The 18,887-nt window shown below is 29.7% G+C and overlaps 1 protein-coding gene and 1 long non-coding RNA gene across 5 annotated transcripts in view; one reads left to right on the forward strand and one right to left on the reverse strand.

Moving 5' to 3' along the window:
* Positions 1-18,887, forward strand: part of LOC131131971 (uncharacterized) — a 205,854-nt gene that overhangs the window by 64,244 nt on the left and 122,723 nt on the right. The gene's annotated exons all lie outside the window — the stretch shown is intronic.
* The window catches only part of mettl15 (methyltransferase 15, mitochondrial 12S rRNA N4-cytidine), a 53,728-nt gene that overhangs the window by 28,716 nt on the left and 6,125 nt on the right, over positions 1-18,887 (reverse strand). For all 4 annotated transcript variants that reach the window (XR_009130284.1, XM_058077045.1, XM_058077046.1 and 1 more), the window contains exon 3: positions 1,566-1,702. Coding sequence is in view for 3 of the 4 variants with exons in the window: in XM_058077045.1 (XP_057933028.1) it covers positions 1,566-1,702 (137 nt within the window). In the remaining variant the exon portion in view is untranslated. The remainder of the gene's footprint in view (positions 1-1,565; positions 1,703-18,887) is intronic.

The raw sequence follows: 18,887 nt of genomic DNA on the forward strand, positions 1-18,887 counted from the left end.
TTATACTTCATTTGCAATCAATTAATAACATAAATATATAATATAATATATGATATAAATTTATAAATTTTATAAAAATTAATTTGCAATGAATTAGCTTAAATATTAGCATAAATTAGCATAAAAAATTTGGTGGAAAACTCACAAATAAATGTATAATTTTTATACTTCATTTGCAATCAATTAATAACATAAATATATAATATAATATATGATATAAATTTATAAATTTTATAAAAATTAATTTGCAATGAATTAGCTTAAATATTAGCATAAATTAGCATAAAAAATTGGTGGAAAACTCACAAATAAATTTATAATTTTTATACTTCATTTGCAATCAATTAATAACATAAATATATAATATAATATATGATATAAATTTATAAATTTTATAAAAATTAATTTGCAATGAATTAGCTTCATAAAAAATTAGCGTAACCCTGATTGAGGGCCTAACCGATTATGGAAAACTCACATTTAAATTTATATTTTTTATAATTCATTTACAATGAATTTATAATATAAATATATAATATAATATATAATATGAATATAATATGAATTTATAATTTTTAGAAAAAATTATTTGCAATGAATTAGCATAAAAAAATTTGCGCAACCTTGGTCGAGGGCCTAACCGGTTATGGAAAACTGACAAATAAATTTATATTTTTTAGAATTCATTTACAATGAATTTATAATAAAAATATATAATATAATATAAAAATTAATTTGCAATTAATTAGCTTAATAAAAAATTAGCGCAACCCTGGTCGAGGGACTAACCAATTATGGAAATCTTTCCAATTATGGAAAATGTATAATTTTTATAATTAATTTCCAATGAATTTATAATATAAATATATAATATATTATATAACATAAATATAATATAAATTTATTATTTTATTAAAAAAATAATTTACAATGAATTAGCTTAATAAAAAATTAGCGCAACCCTGGTCGATAATTTTATAATTTTTATAATTTATTTACAATGAATTTTTAATATAAATATATAATATGTTGTCAAAATTTGTATTATAAAAAAAGGTCACAATTTTATGAGAGTGAATGTGATATTATGAGGAAAAATAACAGAATTTTAGTAGCATAATGTTGAAATATTCAAGAAAAATATCATATAAAAAAATTTTACATTTTGGAAAATTCGGACAAAAATCGAAAAATTTTAAATAAGGAAGTTGAAATATTTTTTTTTTAAACTGAAGAAATGTATAAAAAAAAAAAAAACAACTGTAATTTTAGACCTGTCCGATGATAATTATGTTTGTTGTATTTTAATATATAAAATATATTATAATAAAGGTGACAGGTTAGCGGTATGTGATTGGACACGGGCAAGCGGCTAAGCACGGGGCGAGGAACGCGGTAGTATATCACACCTCCGTGTGTTTTCCCGGCTAACGACCACCAAAAAGGTGAAGCTGTCAAGCGTGACATTAAAAAGGCTAAAACACGGACGGCCATCTTGTATAAACATTTGTCTAGACGCGCGCTAGCACGGCCTTGCCGTTTTTAAGCGCTAGTAAATGACTTACGGGTGTTCCTGGGCTAACTGCCGGGCCAGGATGATAGCCGAGGGATCTCGGTCTAAGGCCAGGATGCTGACATCGGAAACGGTATCGAGTATCGCTTTGGCGTGACCGCCGCCGCCAAACGTCATGTCGAGGACGGCCTGCATGGGAGCAAACAGACAACAACAAAAAATATGATTTCATTTATGGTGCGTTTATATCAACATGCATATTCAAGCAAATGCTAGCATCCTTTGTTTACATGAAGCATTGACCGACTGGTCTTGGTCTTTCTGACTGACCAAGGTCTTTACCAAGGGTCTTTACCAAAGGTCTTTCTGACTGACCAAGGTCTTTACCAAGGGTCTTTACCAAAGGTCTTTCTGACTGACCAAGGTCTTTACCAAAGGTCTTTACCAAAGGTCTTTACCAAAGGTCTTTCTGACTGACCAAGGTCTTTACCAAGGGTCTTTACCAAAGGTCTTTCCAGGTCTTTACCAAAGGTCTTTACCAAAGGTCTTTACAGGTCTTTACCAAAGGTCTTTCTGACTGACCAAGGACTTTCCATGTCTTTACCAAAGGTCTTTACCAAAAGTCTTTCCAGGTCTTTACCAAAGGTCTTTACCAAAGGTCTTTCCAGGTCTTTACCAAAGGTCTTTCTGACTGACCAAGGTCTTTATCAAAGGTCTTTCCAGGTCTTTACCAAAGGTCTTTCTGACTGACCAAGGTCTTTCCAGGTCTTTACCAAAGGTCTTTCCAGGTCTTTACCAAAGGTCTTTCTGACTGACCAAGGTCTTTCCAGGTCTTTACCAAAGGTCTTTCTGACTGACCAAGGTCTTTACCAAAGGTCTTTCCAGGTCTTCATGACTGACCAAGGTCTTTACAGGTCTTTACCAAAGGCAAAAACCGAGAGATTGACCCGTCAATCTTGGAACATCTCTCGGTTTTTGTCTTTCCAGTCACAAAGACCTTTGGTAAAGACCAAAGGTCTTTCCATGTCTTTACCAAAGGTCTTTCTGACTGACCAAGGTCTTTCCAGGTCTTTACCAAAGGTCTTTCCAGGTCTTTACCAAAGGTCTTTCTGACTGACCAAGGTCTTTCCAGGTCTTTACCAAAGGTCTTTCCAGGTCTTTACCAAAGGTCTTTCTGACTGACCAAGGTCTTTCCAGGTCTTTACCAAAGGTCTTTCCATGCCTTTACCAAAGGTCTTTCCAAGTCTTTACCAGGGTCTTTGCAGGCCCATATAAGCCGATTTTTTTTTTTGCTAATATCTAGCGCTGTCAATCGATTAAAATATTCGATTAATATCGATTAATCACATTTTGTCCATAGTTAACTCACAATTAATCACATTTAAATAAAGTCATTCAAAAAGATTCCATTCGGAAAGAAGAAAAACTGACGTAAACGTGGTTTAGTTACAGGTCAGAAAAGTGGAATTATGATATAATATTAATATCAATTCATTTTTTTTTCACTGTGTGGCCGTCGCTGGAAAAAGGTTTGAACGCCCCCCCCCCCCCCCCCCCCCCCGGGTTTGAAGGAGAGAAAGTAAAGATGAGAATTCACATGAGTGAACCCTATTTTCCGTTATGGGAATAGTGAAAGAGACATGAAATGACACAGAAGGAAACATTCGCTACCTACCGACCCCCCCACACACCCCCCCCCTCCCAAAAAAAAAAAAACGCCATGAAACATGTGGATCAATAGTGACGTGGAAGGTGGGCTGTGTGCGTGCATGTGTGAGGAAAGAAATGATCAATGGCGGTTCCCTCTCCTTTTCAGCGCACAGCAGCAGACAGGGAGGGGGGCGGGGGGGCGGGGGGGTGTGGGCTAGCGGGATGAGTCACACGCATAATGAACTTGCCTGTTGTGCTATTCAATACGAAAAAAAAAAAAAAAAGGAACGCGGGGAGGAAAAAAAAAAAAAAAAAAAAAAAAGCAAAGTGGACTGGCTTTTATCAAAAGCGGACGACTTACACTTAAACAACCGCGAGACAAATCGAAAAATAAATAATCTCGATGAAGATACGCATGGATGAAAAAAAACGAAAAAAAAAAAAATGGCGGCATCTGTTTATTTTTCCATGCTGCAGTACGACCTTTTTCACCTCATTTATACACAAAAAAATGCTTACAAGGTCGTTTAGTTTGAGTGACAGACAAGCGGAACAAGTCAGGTGACGACGGGATGACATCAAACTTGGGAATGAGTCATCCGTATCCGTATTTCATCGGGACAGGTGCTCTACCCGGATAAGCGAAAAACCTGACTAGGGGGGTCATTAAACCCCCGATATTCCATACCTAATTACAGTAATTACAGCCATTTTGGTCCCCAGAGAGATGGTGTGTTCAGGGTTCCGAAAGATTTGACATTTTAAAATTCAGGACTTAAACGCGTATCAGTGGCGAGGCAACGATTAATTAATTAATTACTATTTTGGTGTTTGATTAGTGATTAGATTGGAAATTGTACGACTGGTGGATTTGGACCACGGTGGAATTTTTTTATAATATAAAATAAATATAATATATAATATACATTTTTTAAATATTTTTAAAAAAATTAAAAAAAAAATAGAATTTTTTTTAAAAAAAATTAATTTTTATAATAATTCATTTACAATAATTTTATAATATAAATTTATAATATACAATATAAATTTATCATTTTTATAATAATGAATTTTCAGTGAATTAGCTTCATAAAAAATTTGCGCAACCATGGTCGAGGGCCTATTATGGAAAACTGACCAAAAAAAATATTAGATAGTTACAGCTATTTAAAAATAAATAAATAAATAAAACAATAAAAATTGAAAAAATCAACAGTAATTTTCCCCCCAAAAAATACGAATTTTCCCCCAAAAAATCACAATATTATGACAAAAAGTAACATAATTTTAGTAACATATAAAGTTGAACAATGATTAATGTGAATGAAAAATAGTTGAAGAAAAAAAAAAGTTGTAGAAAAAAATTGTAATATTATGACAATAAAGATAAAATATTACAGAAATAAAGTAATAATATTACAATTCCATACCTAATTACAATAATTACGCCATTTTGGTCCCCAGAGAGATGGTGTGTTCAGGGTTCCGAAATATTTGACATTTTAAAATTCAGGACTTAAACGCGTATCAGTGGCGAGGCAACGATTAATTAATTAATTAATTAATTAATTACTATTTTGGTGTTTGATTAGTGATTAGATTGGAAATTGTACGACTGGTGGATTTGGACCACGGTGGAAAATTTTTATAATATAAAATAAATATAATATATAATAAACATTTTTTAAATATTTTTTTAAAAATTTGAAAAAAATTTAGAAATTTTTTATATTTTTTTATATAATTTTTATAATAATTCATTTACAATGATTTTATAATATCAATTTATAATATACAATATAAATTTATCATTTTTATAATAATAAATTTTCAGTGAATTAGCTTCATAAAAAATTAGCGCAACCATGGTCGAGGGCCTATTATGGAAAATGGGCCTATTATGAAAAAAAAATAGTTACAGCTATTTACAAAAATAAATAAATAAAAATAAAACAATAAAAATTTAAACAGTAATTTTACAAAAAGAATACAAATTTTCCAAAAAAAACCATCATAATATTATGACGGAAAGTAACATAATTTTAGTAACATATAAAGTTGAACAATGATTAATGAATGAAAAATAGTTGAAGAAAAAAAAAAGTTGTAGAAAAAAATTGTAATATTATGACAATAAAGATAAAATATTACAGAAATAAAGTCATCATATTCCAATTCCATACCTAATTACAATAATTACAGCCATTTTGGTCCCCAGAGAGATGATGTGTTCAGGGTTCCGAAATATTTGACATTTTAAAATTCAGGACTTAAACGCGTATCAGTGGCGAGGCAACGATTAATTAATTAAGTAATTAATTACTATTTTGGTGTTTGATTAGTGATTAGATTGGAAATATCGTCTGATTTGCAACTGCAGGGTCTTGAGACACATGCTAACTCGCAAACTCCAGAGCTAGCGACCTAAACGGTAACCTCCAAGTTATTTCCTTTCAACTTAAATAGCCAAAAAACTTACCACTTCCACACGGATAGGGAGGATAACTATTAACAGTTATTTAACCTTTAACATGGACATTAATAAAAACGTAATAATTTTTTCCGGGTACATGATACCATACAGCATCCATATCAAACTTTAACATTAAATTTTCATATCAAGGCGGCCTCAAACTGGTGTCCGGCGGGCCACATTTGGCCCGCGGGCCGCGTGTTTGAGACCCCCGGTGTAGACATTGAAAGGGTGAAGGAAAACACATTTCCGGGGATCACAATGGATGAAAATATACCGTATACGTATATATAGCAAGCAACAAAAGTGGCGTTTATTCAATATACTCAGCAGGCTACTCTCTAAAAATGCTTTTTTTACGATGTTACCTTCGCTTGAAAATCGTTTGTATATGCGTTGTCGTACATAAATGATAATATGAACGGTTATTTGTCATAGAAAACTATTATAACTATTATACTACTATATCTATTAAAATATAATACTATAATACTATATCTATTTTTTTCTATTAAAAAAAAAAACTTGCGTGCAATATCTGCCTTTCCCAGCAGAGGGAACAGGAGAGTTAGGAGTAAAGCCAGTAGTGCAGTGTGACACTTTAGCAAGGCATTTTTAATAAGCGATACTGAACCCCAATGCATTATGGGCTTTTGCTTGGTTATGTTATGTAGTAAAAATACAAAATAAAAATAAAAAATTAAAGGAATTCAGTGGAAAATTTTGCAAACACGGTTATGAAAAAAAAAAAAACTGGTCTCAGGTCTGAATTCATTAAGAAAAAAGGGGGCGCGGGAACCTGAGAGAAGCCAGAGTACTCACCTAAATCCTACCTGTGACTCCCAAAGCCCAGGTCAGTTACAGCGAGGGATCTAGTTTTTACAGATCTTGTTACACCAAACAGACCAGACCATTAGGGAGACAGAGACGCGGGTGCAGGATCGCTTTTCTTGTCGCGTCCGTTGCCATGGCAACAGTTTAAGCTAACCGGTTTGCATTTCTTCCTCTGGTATACAAAAGTTCATGCTGAGACACAATTTGCCGACGGTGCGATATTTGCATATCGTATTACTCTTTGGGCTATACTGGATTCCTGATGTACTTAGGAATATTTGATTTTTGAAAATATTTGGTAGTTACAGCTATTTAAAAAAAAAACAACTAACAAATAAAACAATAAAAATGGAAAAATTAATAGTAATTTTACAAAAAAAATACTAATTTTCCAAGAAAAAACATCATAATATTATGACAAAATATTTAGAAATACTTTAGAAATATTTGATTTTTGAAAACTGAGAAAAAATATTTAGTAGTTACAGCTATTTAAAAAAAATAAAATAAAACAATAAAAAATTGAAAAATTTACAGTAATTTTACAAAAAAAATACAAATTTTCCAAGAAAAAACATCATAATATGACAAAATAAATAAATACAGACTAAATCTACATTTTAAAAAAGACTAAAATGACAAATAAAATTATGACATTTTTTATTTTTAAAATTTTTTTAATTTAAAAAAGTGGTGGAATTTTTTTTATTTAATAAATAAATGTGTGAAAATAAAATAAAAAAATTATACATTAAATAATAAAATTATAGATTATAAACTAAATCGATATAAAAAAGACTTCAACTAAAATGATTTTTTTTAAATTTTTAAATCATTTAAGTAAATGTGTGAAAATAAAATAAAAAATGATACATTAAATAATAAAATTATAGATTATAGACTAAATCGATATAAAAAAGACTTAAACTAAAATGATTTTTTTTAAATCACTTAAGTAAATGTGTGAAAATAAAATAAAAAATTATACATTAATTAATAAAATTATAGATTATAGACTAAATCAATATAAAAAAGACTTGAACTAAAATGAACATTTTTTATTTTTTTTAAATCACTTAAGTAAATGTGTGAAAATAAAATAAAAATTATACATTAAATAATAAAATTATAGATTATAGACTAAATCGATATAAAAAAGACTTAAACTAAAATGAAAAAAAAAAATTTTCAAATCACTTAAGTAAATGTGTGAAAATAAAATAAAAAATTATACATTAAATAATAAAATTATAGATTATAGACTAAATCCATATAAAAAAAGACTAAACTTAAATCACTTAAGTCAATTTGTGAAAATAAAATCAAAAATTATTTAAATTACTGCTAATAAAAATAAATAAATGAAAAATTTAAAAGACAAAAAATATAATAACAATATAACAATACTCTCAATTTCCGATACTGATATCAGCTGATACTGTGTGTAACATGACATCATTCCTGTGGTGAAATGATCACGTATGTGTTTCATACAGCATTCATACAGAGAAATATTTAAAAAAAAAAAAGAAAAGTCCATTGACTGCAACAAAAATCCTAACGACCCAAAAGCATAACGACTTAATTGAAGAGAAAATAAGGAATAAGGTCAAATATGATGCAGTGCATCCATTCAAAATGATTACATGCTTCATTGGAAGATTTATTTTAAGTGTGACACCGCCATCAATGCGGTGTGACATGTAAACAATGCAAACTATATAAAGAGTGTTGGGGGTGGGGGGGGTGTAGGGGTGGGGGGGTGGAATCATGTAAGTATATTCACAAAATGTAAAGAAGCATCAGGCTTTTTTTCTCCTGAAGGTGAATTCCACGCCACTAAAAGGAGACAAAAGAAGAACAGGGCCAAGTCCATTAGCGTGGGGGGGGGGGGGCGGGGGGGCGGACGGGTCCAGCTAAATGAAGGTCCTGTGGTGGAAAAGGATGCTAATAGGAGGGGGGGGAGAAAAATCTGGAGGCATTTCGGAAGATGCTCCCAGTAGTTTGAAGACTACATTGACAATACAGTATGGAATAAAAAGGGACAAGATGGGGGCTGGGGGTGAGGGGTGGCTTGAGGGAAAACGGGGGGTGGGCGGAAGGACTGACTTGCAAACACTTTATGAATATTTTCATGCTTTCAGTATGAAATAATGGAATCATATTTAATAAATGTTCGCTGATTTGTGGTTTACTGGAGTATTTATTAGTCCATGAAATATCAAAAGACAAAAGTATATGTAGCATTTTGGCCACTAGGTGGCAGTAATGTTACATAATTGCGACTCCTCCCATTCAGTGTGGAAGTGGTAAGTTCGTGGCTAAACTTTAGGGGTGTTGGTTTGTGTCTAAAGGGCTCTAATCATGGTAAAGATTGTATGTAGAATATTATAACTAAATAGATTTATAACTTTTATAACAAATTTTATATTATTCTTTAATTTAATTTAATTTAATTTAATTTAATTTAATTTAATTTAATTTAATTTAATTTAATTTAATTTAACACAAACTAACACCCCTATAGTTAGCCATGAACTTACCACTTCCACACTAATTTTACAAGAATAAAGTAAAAAAAAAATTTGGAGAAAAAAGTCAATTTTTAAAAAATTAAATTAAATTAAATTAAAAATACAACAAAAATTTGTCATTATATTACAAGTTTATTGTTGTAAAAATGTGACTTTTTTTCTCCAAATGTTTTTTTTTTACTTTATTCTTGTAAAATTAGTGTGGAAGTGGTAAGTTCATGGCTAACTATAGGGGTGTTAGTTTGTGTCTAAAGGGCTCTAATCATGGTAAAGATTGTATGTAGAATATTATAACTAAATAGATTTTTACATTTTATAACAAATTTATATTATTCTATATATAAATATTATATACATATACAAATTTGTCATTATATTATACAAGTTTATTGTTGTAAAAATTTGATTTTTTTTTCTCCAAATATTTTTTTTTACTTTATTCTTGTAAAATTATAGATTCAAATATTCGTTCACAACAACTCCTCCCATTCAATATGAGATAAAATGAGTGTAAAGATAACTTTAGGGGTGTTAGTTTGAGTCTAAAGGGCTTTAATAATGGTAAAGTATATAGAATTTTTATTTTATTTCCCAAGCTAATTTTCCCAAAAAAATACAACTTCAGTTTCCCACAACATATATAATATATTTTATGTTTTTCTTAATATTTCAACTCGATGCTACTAATTTTTTGTATTATTATTATTATTATTATTATTATTATTATTATTATTATTATTATTATTATTATTATTATTATTATGCTTATTATTGTTGTAAAAAATGACTTTTTTCTCCTAATATTTTTATTTATTTATTTTTGTAAAATTATAGATTTTATTTATTATATATATGATATATAATATTTATTTTACATAAAAATAAAATTTAAAAAAATGAATGCTTGTAAAATAAACCATTTTCTTGTAATATTTAGACTTAAAATTACTGCAGATATTTGATGTTTTTTTTTTTTTTAGGTAGCAAATACGCAGCGTACCAAACATTGTGTGCCGTACCGCATATTTAACAACAGAAAGCAGCTAGTAAAGACAGCGCTAAGTGTGGCCGTGGACACAAGGAAACAAGGGCGAGGAAATAAGGAAACATGGTGAACGGTGTCATGTAATGTCAAGCAGACATGCTCTCCCCTCCAAAATTAGTCAGAGTCAGCAACGAGTGGGAGCGCTGGAGCTGAGAATAACGGCAGCGAATACAGATTGTGTTGCTAACACGGATAAGGTCACCGCCTCACGCTTTTACAAGGCTTTGTCTAATAATGCTTTAGCAATGATACTTTTTATTATTATTATTATTATTATTATTATTATTATTATTATTATTATTATTATTATTATTATTATTATTATTATTATTATTATTATTATTATTGCGTGTATTCTTGTCTTTGGCCGAGTTGTTTACTACATTTCACACGTCAACAAGACTCCCATCTGTCAGGAGTTGGGCCCGTTTCGCTCAAATATTGATCATAAATCTGTCCAAATCTGTTCAAGGGGGCGTTTCTTTGCTGTGGTAATTGATCCAGGTGATTACTGCCTGAGGCTGGCTACAATAAAAGGCATCTTCAGAAGTTGATTGGTGTTTGTGACAAGTGGTACAGTCTAAAAAGCAGCTTAAATGGAAAAAATCAGTAGTTTTATGGAATGGAATGGCCTTTAACCAGGCTGCACGGTGGTCGAGTGGTTAGCAAGCAGATCTCACAGCTAAGAGACTCGAGTCAAACAAAAGAAAAAAGAAATAAAATTAGAGTTGAGTAAAAAAACAGAGTAAATAAATTAAAATACAATACCCATACGTTCATTCAGAGCTAAAAACAAGGCTACTATTATTATTAATATAATAATAATAATACATTTTATTTGTGTAGCGCTTTTTAAAGTACTCAAAGACGCTTTACAGTGAAGAAAAATTAAATAAAAAGTTGAGTAAAGAGTTTAGTATATAATAATAATAATAATAGCGCTTTTTAAAGTACTCAAAGATGCTTTACAGTAAAGAAAAAAAAAACTAAAGTTGAGTAAAAAAACAGAGTAAACGATACATTAAAATACAATATTCATACATTCATTGGGAGCTCAAAACAAGGCTATTATTATTATTATTGTTAATAATAATAATGATAATAATAATAATAATAAAATAAAATAAAATAAAATAAAATAAAATAAAATAAAATAAAATAAAATAAAATAAAATAAAATAAAATAAAATAAAATAAAATAAAATAAAATAAAAATTATTATTATTATTTTACTTATTAGCAGTAATTTAAATCATTTTGAATTTTATTTTCACACATTTACTTAAGTGATTAAAAAAATCATTTTAGTTTAAGTCTTTTTTTATATATCGATTTAGTCTATAATCTAATTTTTTATTTTATTTTCACACATTTATTTATTAAATATAAAAAAATCCACCACTTTTTTAAATTAAAAAATGTTAAACATTTAAAAAAAATTAATAATTTTGTTTGTCATTTTAGTCTTTTTTAACTGTAGATTTAGTCTGTATTTATTTATATATATGTATATATTTATTTATACAAATCCAGCAAATATTTATTTTTATTAGCAGTAATTTAAATCATTTTAAATGTTATTTTCACACATTTACTTAAGTGGTTTAAAAAAAAAAACATTTTAGTTCAAGTCTTTTTTATATATCGATTTAGTCTATAATCTATAATTTTATTATTTAATGTATAATTTTTTATTTTATTTTCACACATTTATTTATTAAATTAAAAAAAAATCCACCACTTTTTTAAATTAAAAAATGTTAAAATAAAAAAAGTAATAATTTTGTTTGTCATTTTAGTCTTTTTTAACTGTAGATTTAGTCTGTATTTATTTATATATATGTATATATTTATTTATACAAATCCAGCAAATATTTATTTTTATTAGCAGTAATTTAAATCATTTTAAATGTTATTTTCACACATTTACTTAAGTGATTTAAAAAAAAATTTCATTTTAGTTTAAGTCTTTTTTATATATCAATTTAGTCTATAATCTATAATTTTATTATTTAATGTATATTTTTTTATTTTATTTTGCACATATTTATTTATTCAATTTAAAAAAAAATCCACCACTTTTTTAAATTTAAAATTTTTTAAAAAATGTTTGTCATTTTATTCTTTTTTAATGTAGATTTAGTATTGATTTATTTTATATATGTATATATTTATTTATATAAATCCAGTAAATATTTTTTGTTTGTTTTTAAATAGCCTATGTCATATTTCAACATAAATGACATATACCAATTGCATTCTAGAGGGATTTATGGAAGTATTATGTCATGAGGAGTAAAAATCTGCTATTTCTAAGTACGTCAGGAATACAGTATAGCCCAAAGATAATGCAGGTGGACCTTCCACACACCAGAGGAGCATGTGTTGCAGGAATGAGTCATCCCAATACAGCAGTCCACAGGGTATGGATCTGATTAGCATACCCACACTCTCATAACAGGAACAACTGTAAATATTGCAATAAAGCCTACAGTAATACCACAAATTCAGTTAGCAGATTTTGTTTTTTTGTATAAGGACATTCAAGATCCAAGTATTGATTGGGCTTTTGTATCATTTCCGATCTTAAAAGAACAACGTGGGGGGGGGTTTGTCCCGCAAAAAAACGTTAAATGTTAATTAACGACCGCATTTTTAATTTCAATGTCGTGCCAAGATTGTGTACAGTTAGTAAACACGCAGTCCTCATGTCCGACTCCTGAGCTCCACGACACCAGCGGCGCCGCTGACAAAGTGTGTCCGACAATGACATAGGCCTTTTAAAAACAAACAAAAAATATTTACTGGATTTCTATAAATAAATATATACATATATAAAAATAAATAAAGACTAAATCTACATTAAAAAAGACTAAAATGACAAACAATTTTTTTTTCATTTTAAAAAATTTTAAATAAAAAAAAATTGTGGACTTTTTTTTATTTAATAAATAAATGTGTGAAAATAAAATAAAAAATTCTACATTAAATAATAAAATTATAGTTGTCCCGCAAAAAAACATTAAATGTTAATTAACAACCGCATTTTTAATTTCAATGTCGTGCCAAGATTGTGTACAGTTAGTAAACACGCAGTCCTCATGTCTGACTCCTGAGCTCCACAACACCAGCGGCGCCTCTGACAAAGTGTGTCCGACAATGAGTGCTTCTCCTCGGATAGACGAGGTTGGATGACCACCATATGACATAGGCCATTTAAAAACAAACAAAAAATATTTACTGGATTTCTATAAATAAATATATACATATATAAAAATAAATAAAGACTAAATCTACATTTAAAAAGACTAAAATGACAAACATTTTTTTTTAATTTTTTAAATTTTTTAAATTTAAAAAAATGGTGGATTTTTTTTATTTAATAAATGAATGTGTGAAAATAAAATAAAAAATATACATTAAATATTAAAATTATAGTTGTCCCGTAAAAAAAACGTTTAATGTTAATTAACGGCCGCATTTTTAATTTCAATGTCGTGCCAAGATTGTGTACAGTTAGTAAACACGCAGTCCTCGTGTCCGACTCCTGAGCTCCACGACACCAGCGGCGCCTCTGACAAAGTGTGTCCGACAATGAGTGCATCTCCTCGGATAGACGAGGTTGGATGACCACCATATGACATAGGCCATTTAAAAACAAACAAAAAATATTTACTGGATTTCTATAAATAAATATATACATATATAAAAATAAATAAAGACTAAATCTACATTTAAAAAGACTAAAATGACAAACATTTTTTTTTAATTTTTTAAATTTTTTAAATTTAAAAAAATGGTGGATTTTTTTTATTTAATAAATGAATGTGTGAAAATAAAATAAAAAATATACATTAAATATTAAAATTATAGTTGTCCCGTAAAAAAAACGTTTAATGTTAATTAACGGCCGCATTTTTAATTTCAATGTCGTGCCAAGATTGTGTACAGTTAGTAAACACGCAGTCCTCGTGTCCGACTCCTGAGCTCCACGACACCAGCGGCGCCTCTGACAAAGTGTGTCCGACAATGAGTGCATCTCCTCGGATAGACGAGGTTGGATGACCACCACTTAAAAAAAAAAAATCATCAAAATATTTCAATGAATTTTATATTTTGTAATTATTTTATTTCAATTATTTTTTATAATTTAATGTTATTTTTAAATACAATTTATTTCAATTAATTTCAATTTCAATTAATAAGGGGTAGAAAATGAATGAATGAATGAATGAATGAATAGTTAAAAAAAATTCATCAAAATATTTCAATGAATTTTATATTTTGTAATTATTTTATTTCAATTATTTTTTTATAATTTAATGTTATTTTTAAATACAATTTATTTCAATTAATTTCAATTTCAATTAATAAGAGGTAGAAAATGAATGAATGAATGAATAGTTTAAAAAAATTCATCAAAATATTTCAATGAATTTTATATTTTGTAATTATTTTATTTCTATTATTTTTTATAATTTAATGTTGTTTTTAAATACAATTTATTTCAGTTAATTTCAATTTCAATTAATAAGCGGTAGCAGTAGAAAATGAATGAATGAATGAAGTCCCAAACTGCCGTCACACCACCCACCCCCCCTCCCCGCTATCCCAAAAGTAACGTTCCAAGGAGAACCAAGAATGACCTCGCACCCAACTTTACCCGACCAAGACCTAATATCTGGCTGTCAATCAGCCCTGGCATCCCTAGATGGAGTGTTTGATTCCAATGATTCATTATTCACGAGCATCTTCTTTCACTGCTCTTCTTTTACTGTAAAGCATCTTTGAGTACTTTAAAAGCGCTATACAAATAAAATGTATTATTATTATTAATAATAATAATAGCATTGTTTATAGCTCTGAATGAATGTATGGATATTGTATTTTAATGTATTGTTTACTCAGTTTTTTTTACTCTACTTTATTTTTATTTTTACCAGAAAATAAAACTAAAAATTTTATTTAAAAAAATAATAAAATAAAATAAAATAAAATAAAATAAAATAAAATAAAATAAAATAAAATAAAATAAAATAAAATAAATAAATAAATAAATAAATTACTCAATAAAATTGGTATTTGCATGTTGCAGTTTGCATGTTCTCTCCGAGCACGGGAGTTTTCTCCGGGTATTCCGATTTCCATAAGTGAATTTCCGGGCTGCTTGAAAAAAAAAAATGGTTCCAGGACGGAACCTTGTGGGACACCAAACAATTTGGTGCGTTGTGTGGACTGTATTTATGAACCACAACCGGACGTCCGTTTTTTGTGGAGAGGGCGTAGGGGTGGTTAGCACCCAGGCCTCACAGCTAAGATATCCGAGTTCGATTCCCCCCTCAGGCATCGCATGTTCTCCCCAATAAAAGAAAATTTTACATTTTATTAAAAAATTTATTTTTTTAATGTAATAAATAAATGTGTGAAAATAAGTTCGATTCCCCCCTCAGGCATCTCTGTGTGGAGTTTGCATGCTCTCCCCAATAAAATAAAATTAAACATTTTATTTAAAAAATCATAAATAAAATAAATAAATAAAATAAAATAATAAATAAATAAAATACAAAAAAATAAAATTACTCAATAAAATTGGTATTTGCATGTTGTAGTTTGCATGTTCTCTCCGAGCAGGGGAGTTTTCTCCGGGTATTCCGATTTCCATAAGTGAATTTCCGGGCTGCTTGAAAAAAAAAAAAAAAAAAACGGTTCCAGGACGGAACCTTGTGGGACACCAAAATATTTGGTGCGTTGTGTGGACTGTATTTATGGACCACGAGAGGGCGTGGGAGTGGTTAGCACCCAGGCCTCACAGCTAAGATATCCGAGTTTGATTCCCCCCTCAGGCATCGCATGTTCTCCCCAATAAAATAAAATTAAAAATTTTATTTACAAAAATAATAAATAAAATAAATAAATAAAATCAAATAATAAATAAATAAAATTAAAAAAAATAAAATTACTCAATAAAATTGGTATTTGCATGTTGCAGTTTGCATGTTCTCCCGGAGCAAAATAAAATAATAAATATAAATAATAATAATATAAATATAAATAAATCTATAAATAATATGCAGACTAAGACCGATAGATCCCTGACATCCTTGATCCTTTTAGTGAATTACGCTGCATCTGAAGCTTTTGCGGTCGGCTTCATATGCCCTCTTTTCAGAAGCAGTCAACACTTTCTACACAATGAAAATAAAAAATCCCAGAGAGCTCAAAAAAAACTCCATCCCATGGGGCCGTGCTGTTTGGTTTTGGCTCAAAATACACACAACCTGCAAGAAATGGCAACATCGTGACAAACGACATGTTTGAAGTGCATCCTGCACAACAAATATGAAAGATGAAGGTCATAAATATTTACTTGTAAATGGAATCAAATGTGAGCATGAAGTCCAACTATGTTAAACCCATTAAATGCTTTAAAAATGTATAATAAAATGTGTTTTTTAAAGTAAAAAAAAAAACATTTGTCTGCTTTAGAACAGATGGTGACTCACGCCTCTTGCTGATCTTGCTAAAAAAAAATAAAAAAAAAAGTACTTCTTGTACTTGGACTTGAGATATAGTTCGTGCCTCAGTTTACTACTTACTGCATCTTGACTTATTTATGGATTACTTAGAAGAGTACGCTTAACTGGTAACTTTATTAGGTTCATGAGGGAATTTCCGGGCTGCACGGTGGATGAGTGGTTAGCACCCAGGCCTCGCAGCTAAGAAACCCGAGTTTGATTCCCCCCCCCAGGGCATCTCTGTGTGGAGTTTGCATGTTCTCCCCAATAAAATAAAATGGAAATTTTTATTAAAAAATAAATAAAATAAAATAAAATAAAATAAAATAAAATAAAATAAAATAAAATAAAATAAAATAAAATAAAATAAAATTACTCAATAAAATTGGTATTTGCATCTCCGGGTATTCCAATTTCCATAAGTGAATTTCCGAGCTGCTTTAAAAAAAAACATGGTTCCAGGACAGAACCTTGTGGGACACCAAAATATTTGGTCCATTGTGTGGACTGTATTTATGGACCACAACCGGACGTCCGTTTTTATGTGGAGAGGGCTGCATGGCGTACAAGTGGTTAACACCCAGGCCTCACAGCTAAGAGACTCGAGTTCGATTCCCCACTCAGGCGTCTCTGTGTGGAGTTTGCATGTTCTCCCTAATAAAATAAATAAAATAAACAAAATAAACAAAATAAACAAAATAAATAAAATAAATAAAATAAATAAAATAAATAAAATAAATAAAATAAATAAAATAAATAAAATAAATAAAATAAAGTTGCTATTTGCTTTTTTTTTTATTCGCGACTCCAAATTGTCCATAGGTATGAATGTGAGTGTGAATGGTTGTTTGTCTTTATGTGCCCTGTGATTGGCTGGCGGCCAGTTCAGGGTGTACCCCGCCTCTCGCCCAAAGACAGCTGGGATAGGCTCCAGCACAAAATTTTAATACATTATAATTAAAAAAATAATACAGTATAATAAAAAAATCAAAATACACTATAATAAAAATATTAAATCCAGTATAATTAAAAAAATTAATACAGTATAATAAAAAAATCAAAATACAGTATATTTAAAAATATTAAATACTGGATAATTAAAAAAAATTAAATACGGTACAATAAAAAAAATTAAATACAGTATAATTTAAATTAAATAAATAAATAAAAAATATGAGAAAAGCAGGAAGTGAACAAATGTAACAGTTACTGATTGTAAAAGTACCGTGGAAATGTCAACTGATTATGTGATGCATTCAATTGTAATCTGATGCATGTTCAAATGAAATTAAACCATTAGCATTAGCATTAGCATTAGCATTAGCATTAGCATTACCATTACCGTTACCGTTACCAATACCATTACCATTAGCCGCTCAAGGCAAGGGATTACTGTAGTAACTTTACCCATTAAAGGTTGTGTGTGGAGGTACTATGAGGCTGTACACTGACTACTTTACATTGTATCACAGTGTCATTACTTCATTGTTGTTGCATTGAAATCAATCACTGACACCCATGGTACATACTAGTACTGTATATTTGAAAGGTTACGTCAGTACTCAGACTTCTCCGTCGTTAATGCGATGTAACAACATGACACGTGACGACGTGACACCCCCCCCCCGACTCCATCCTCCTCCATCACTTGTTCTAGAATGCAACTGCGACATTACCTCGCCCGTGCGTCAACAAACGAAGCGACATCTGTGGTGAAGCAGCAGTTCCGAATGTAGCCGTTTTTTTTTTTTTTTCACAGAGCGTCAAATAAAGTGAAGCGTACAGCATGTACTGTGCGGGAAAAAAAACCAAAAAAAAATCTTATCAGACCGCTTTAATAGCATCTGATTGGCAAACTGTCGCGGGACAGTTGGCAAATGGGCGGACAGCGGAGGAGTTTAGAGGTGCTAAAGTTCAGGCAAGGAGCGACGCGGCACCCTGTGTCGTGCCAAACAGCTTTTTTTTTTTACGGTGCCGCCGTTCCTGACTAACTCGTTGACCCGTGGCCCCCACCTGTCTTGACCATGCATTAAATGGAGGGGGGGGGGGCAGCACTTCCCCCTCCTGTGTTGTGCCACACCAGAAGGCTTTTTGACTCATGCCCATCTGTCCTAATTATACATACGTTGAATAAAAGCAAATATATCACCACCCTTAATAATAATAATAATACAAAAATAAATGTAAAAAATAAATAAATAAATTTTAAAAATAAATAAATAAATTTTAAAAATAAATAAATAAATTTTAAAATAAATACATGAATAAATAAAAATAAAAAAGTAATTAATTAATTAAATATAATAATAATAATAATAATAAT

Source organism: Doryrhamphus excisus, chromosome 7, assembly GCF_030265055.1.
Source record: "Doryrhamphus excisus isolate RoL2022-K1 chromosome 7, RoL_Dexc_1.0, whole genome shotgun sequence".
NCBI classification, from domain to species: domain Eukaryota; kingdom Metazoa; phylum Chordata; class Actinopteri; order Syngnathiformes; family Syngnathidae; genus Doryrhamphus; species Doryrhamphus excisus.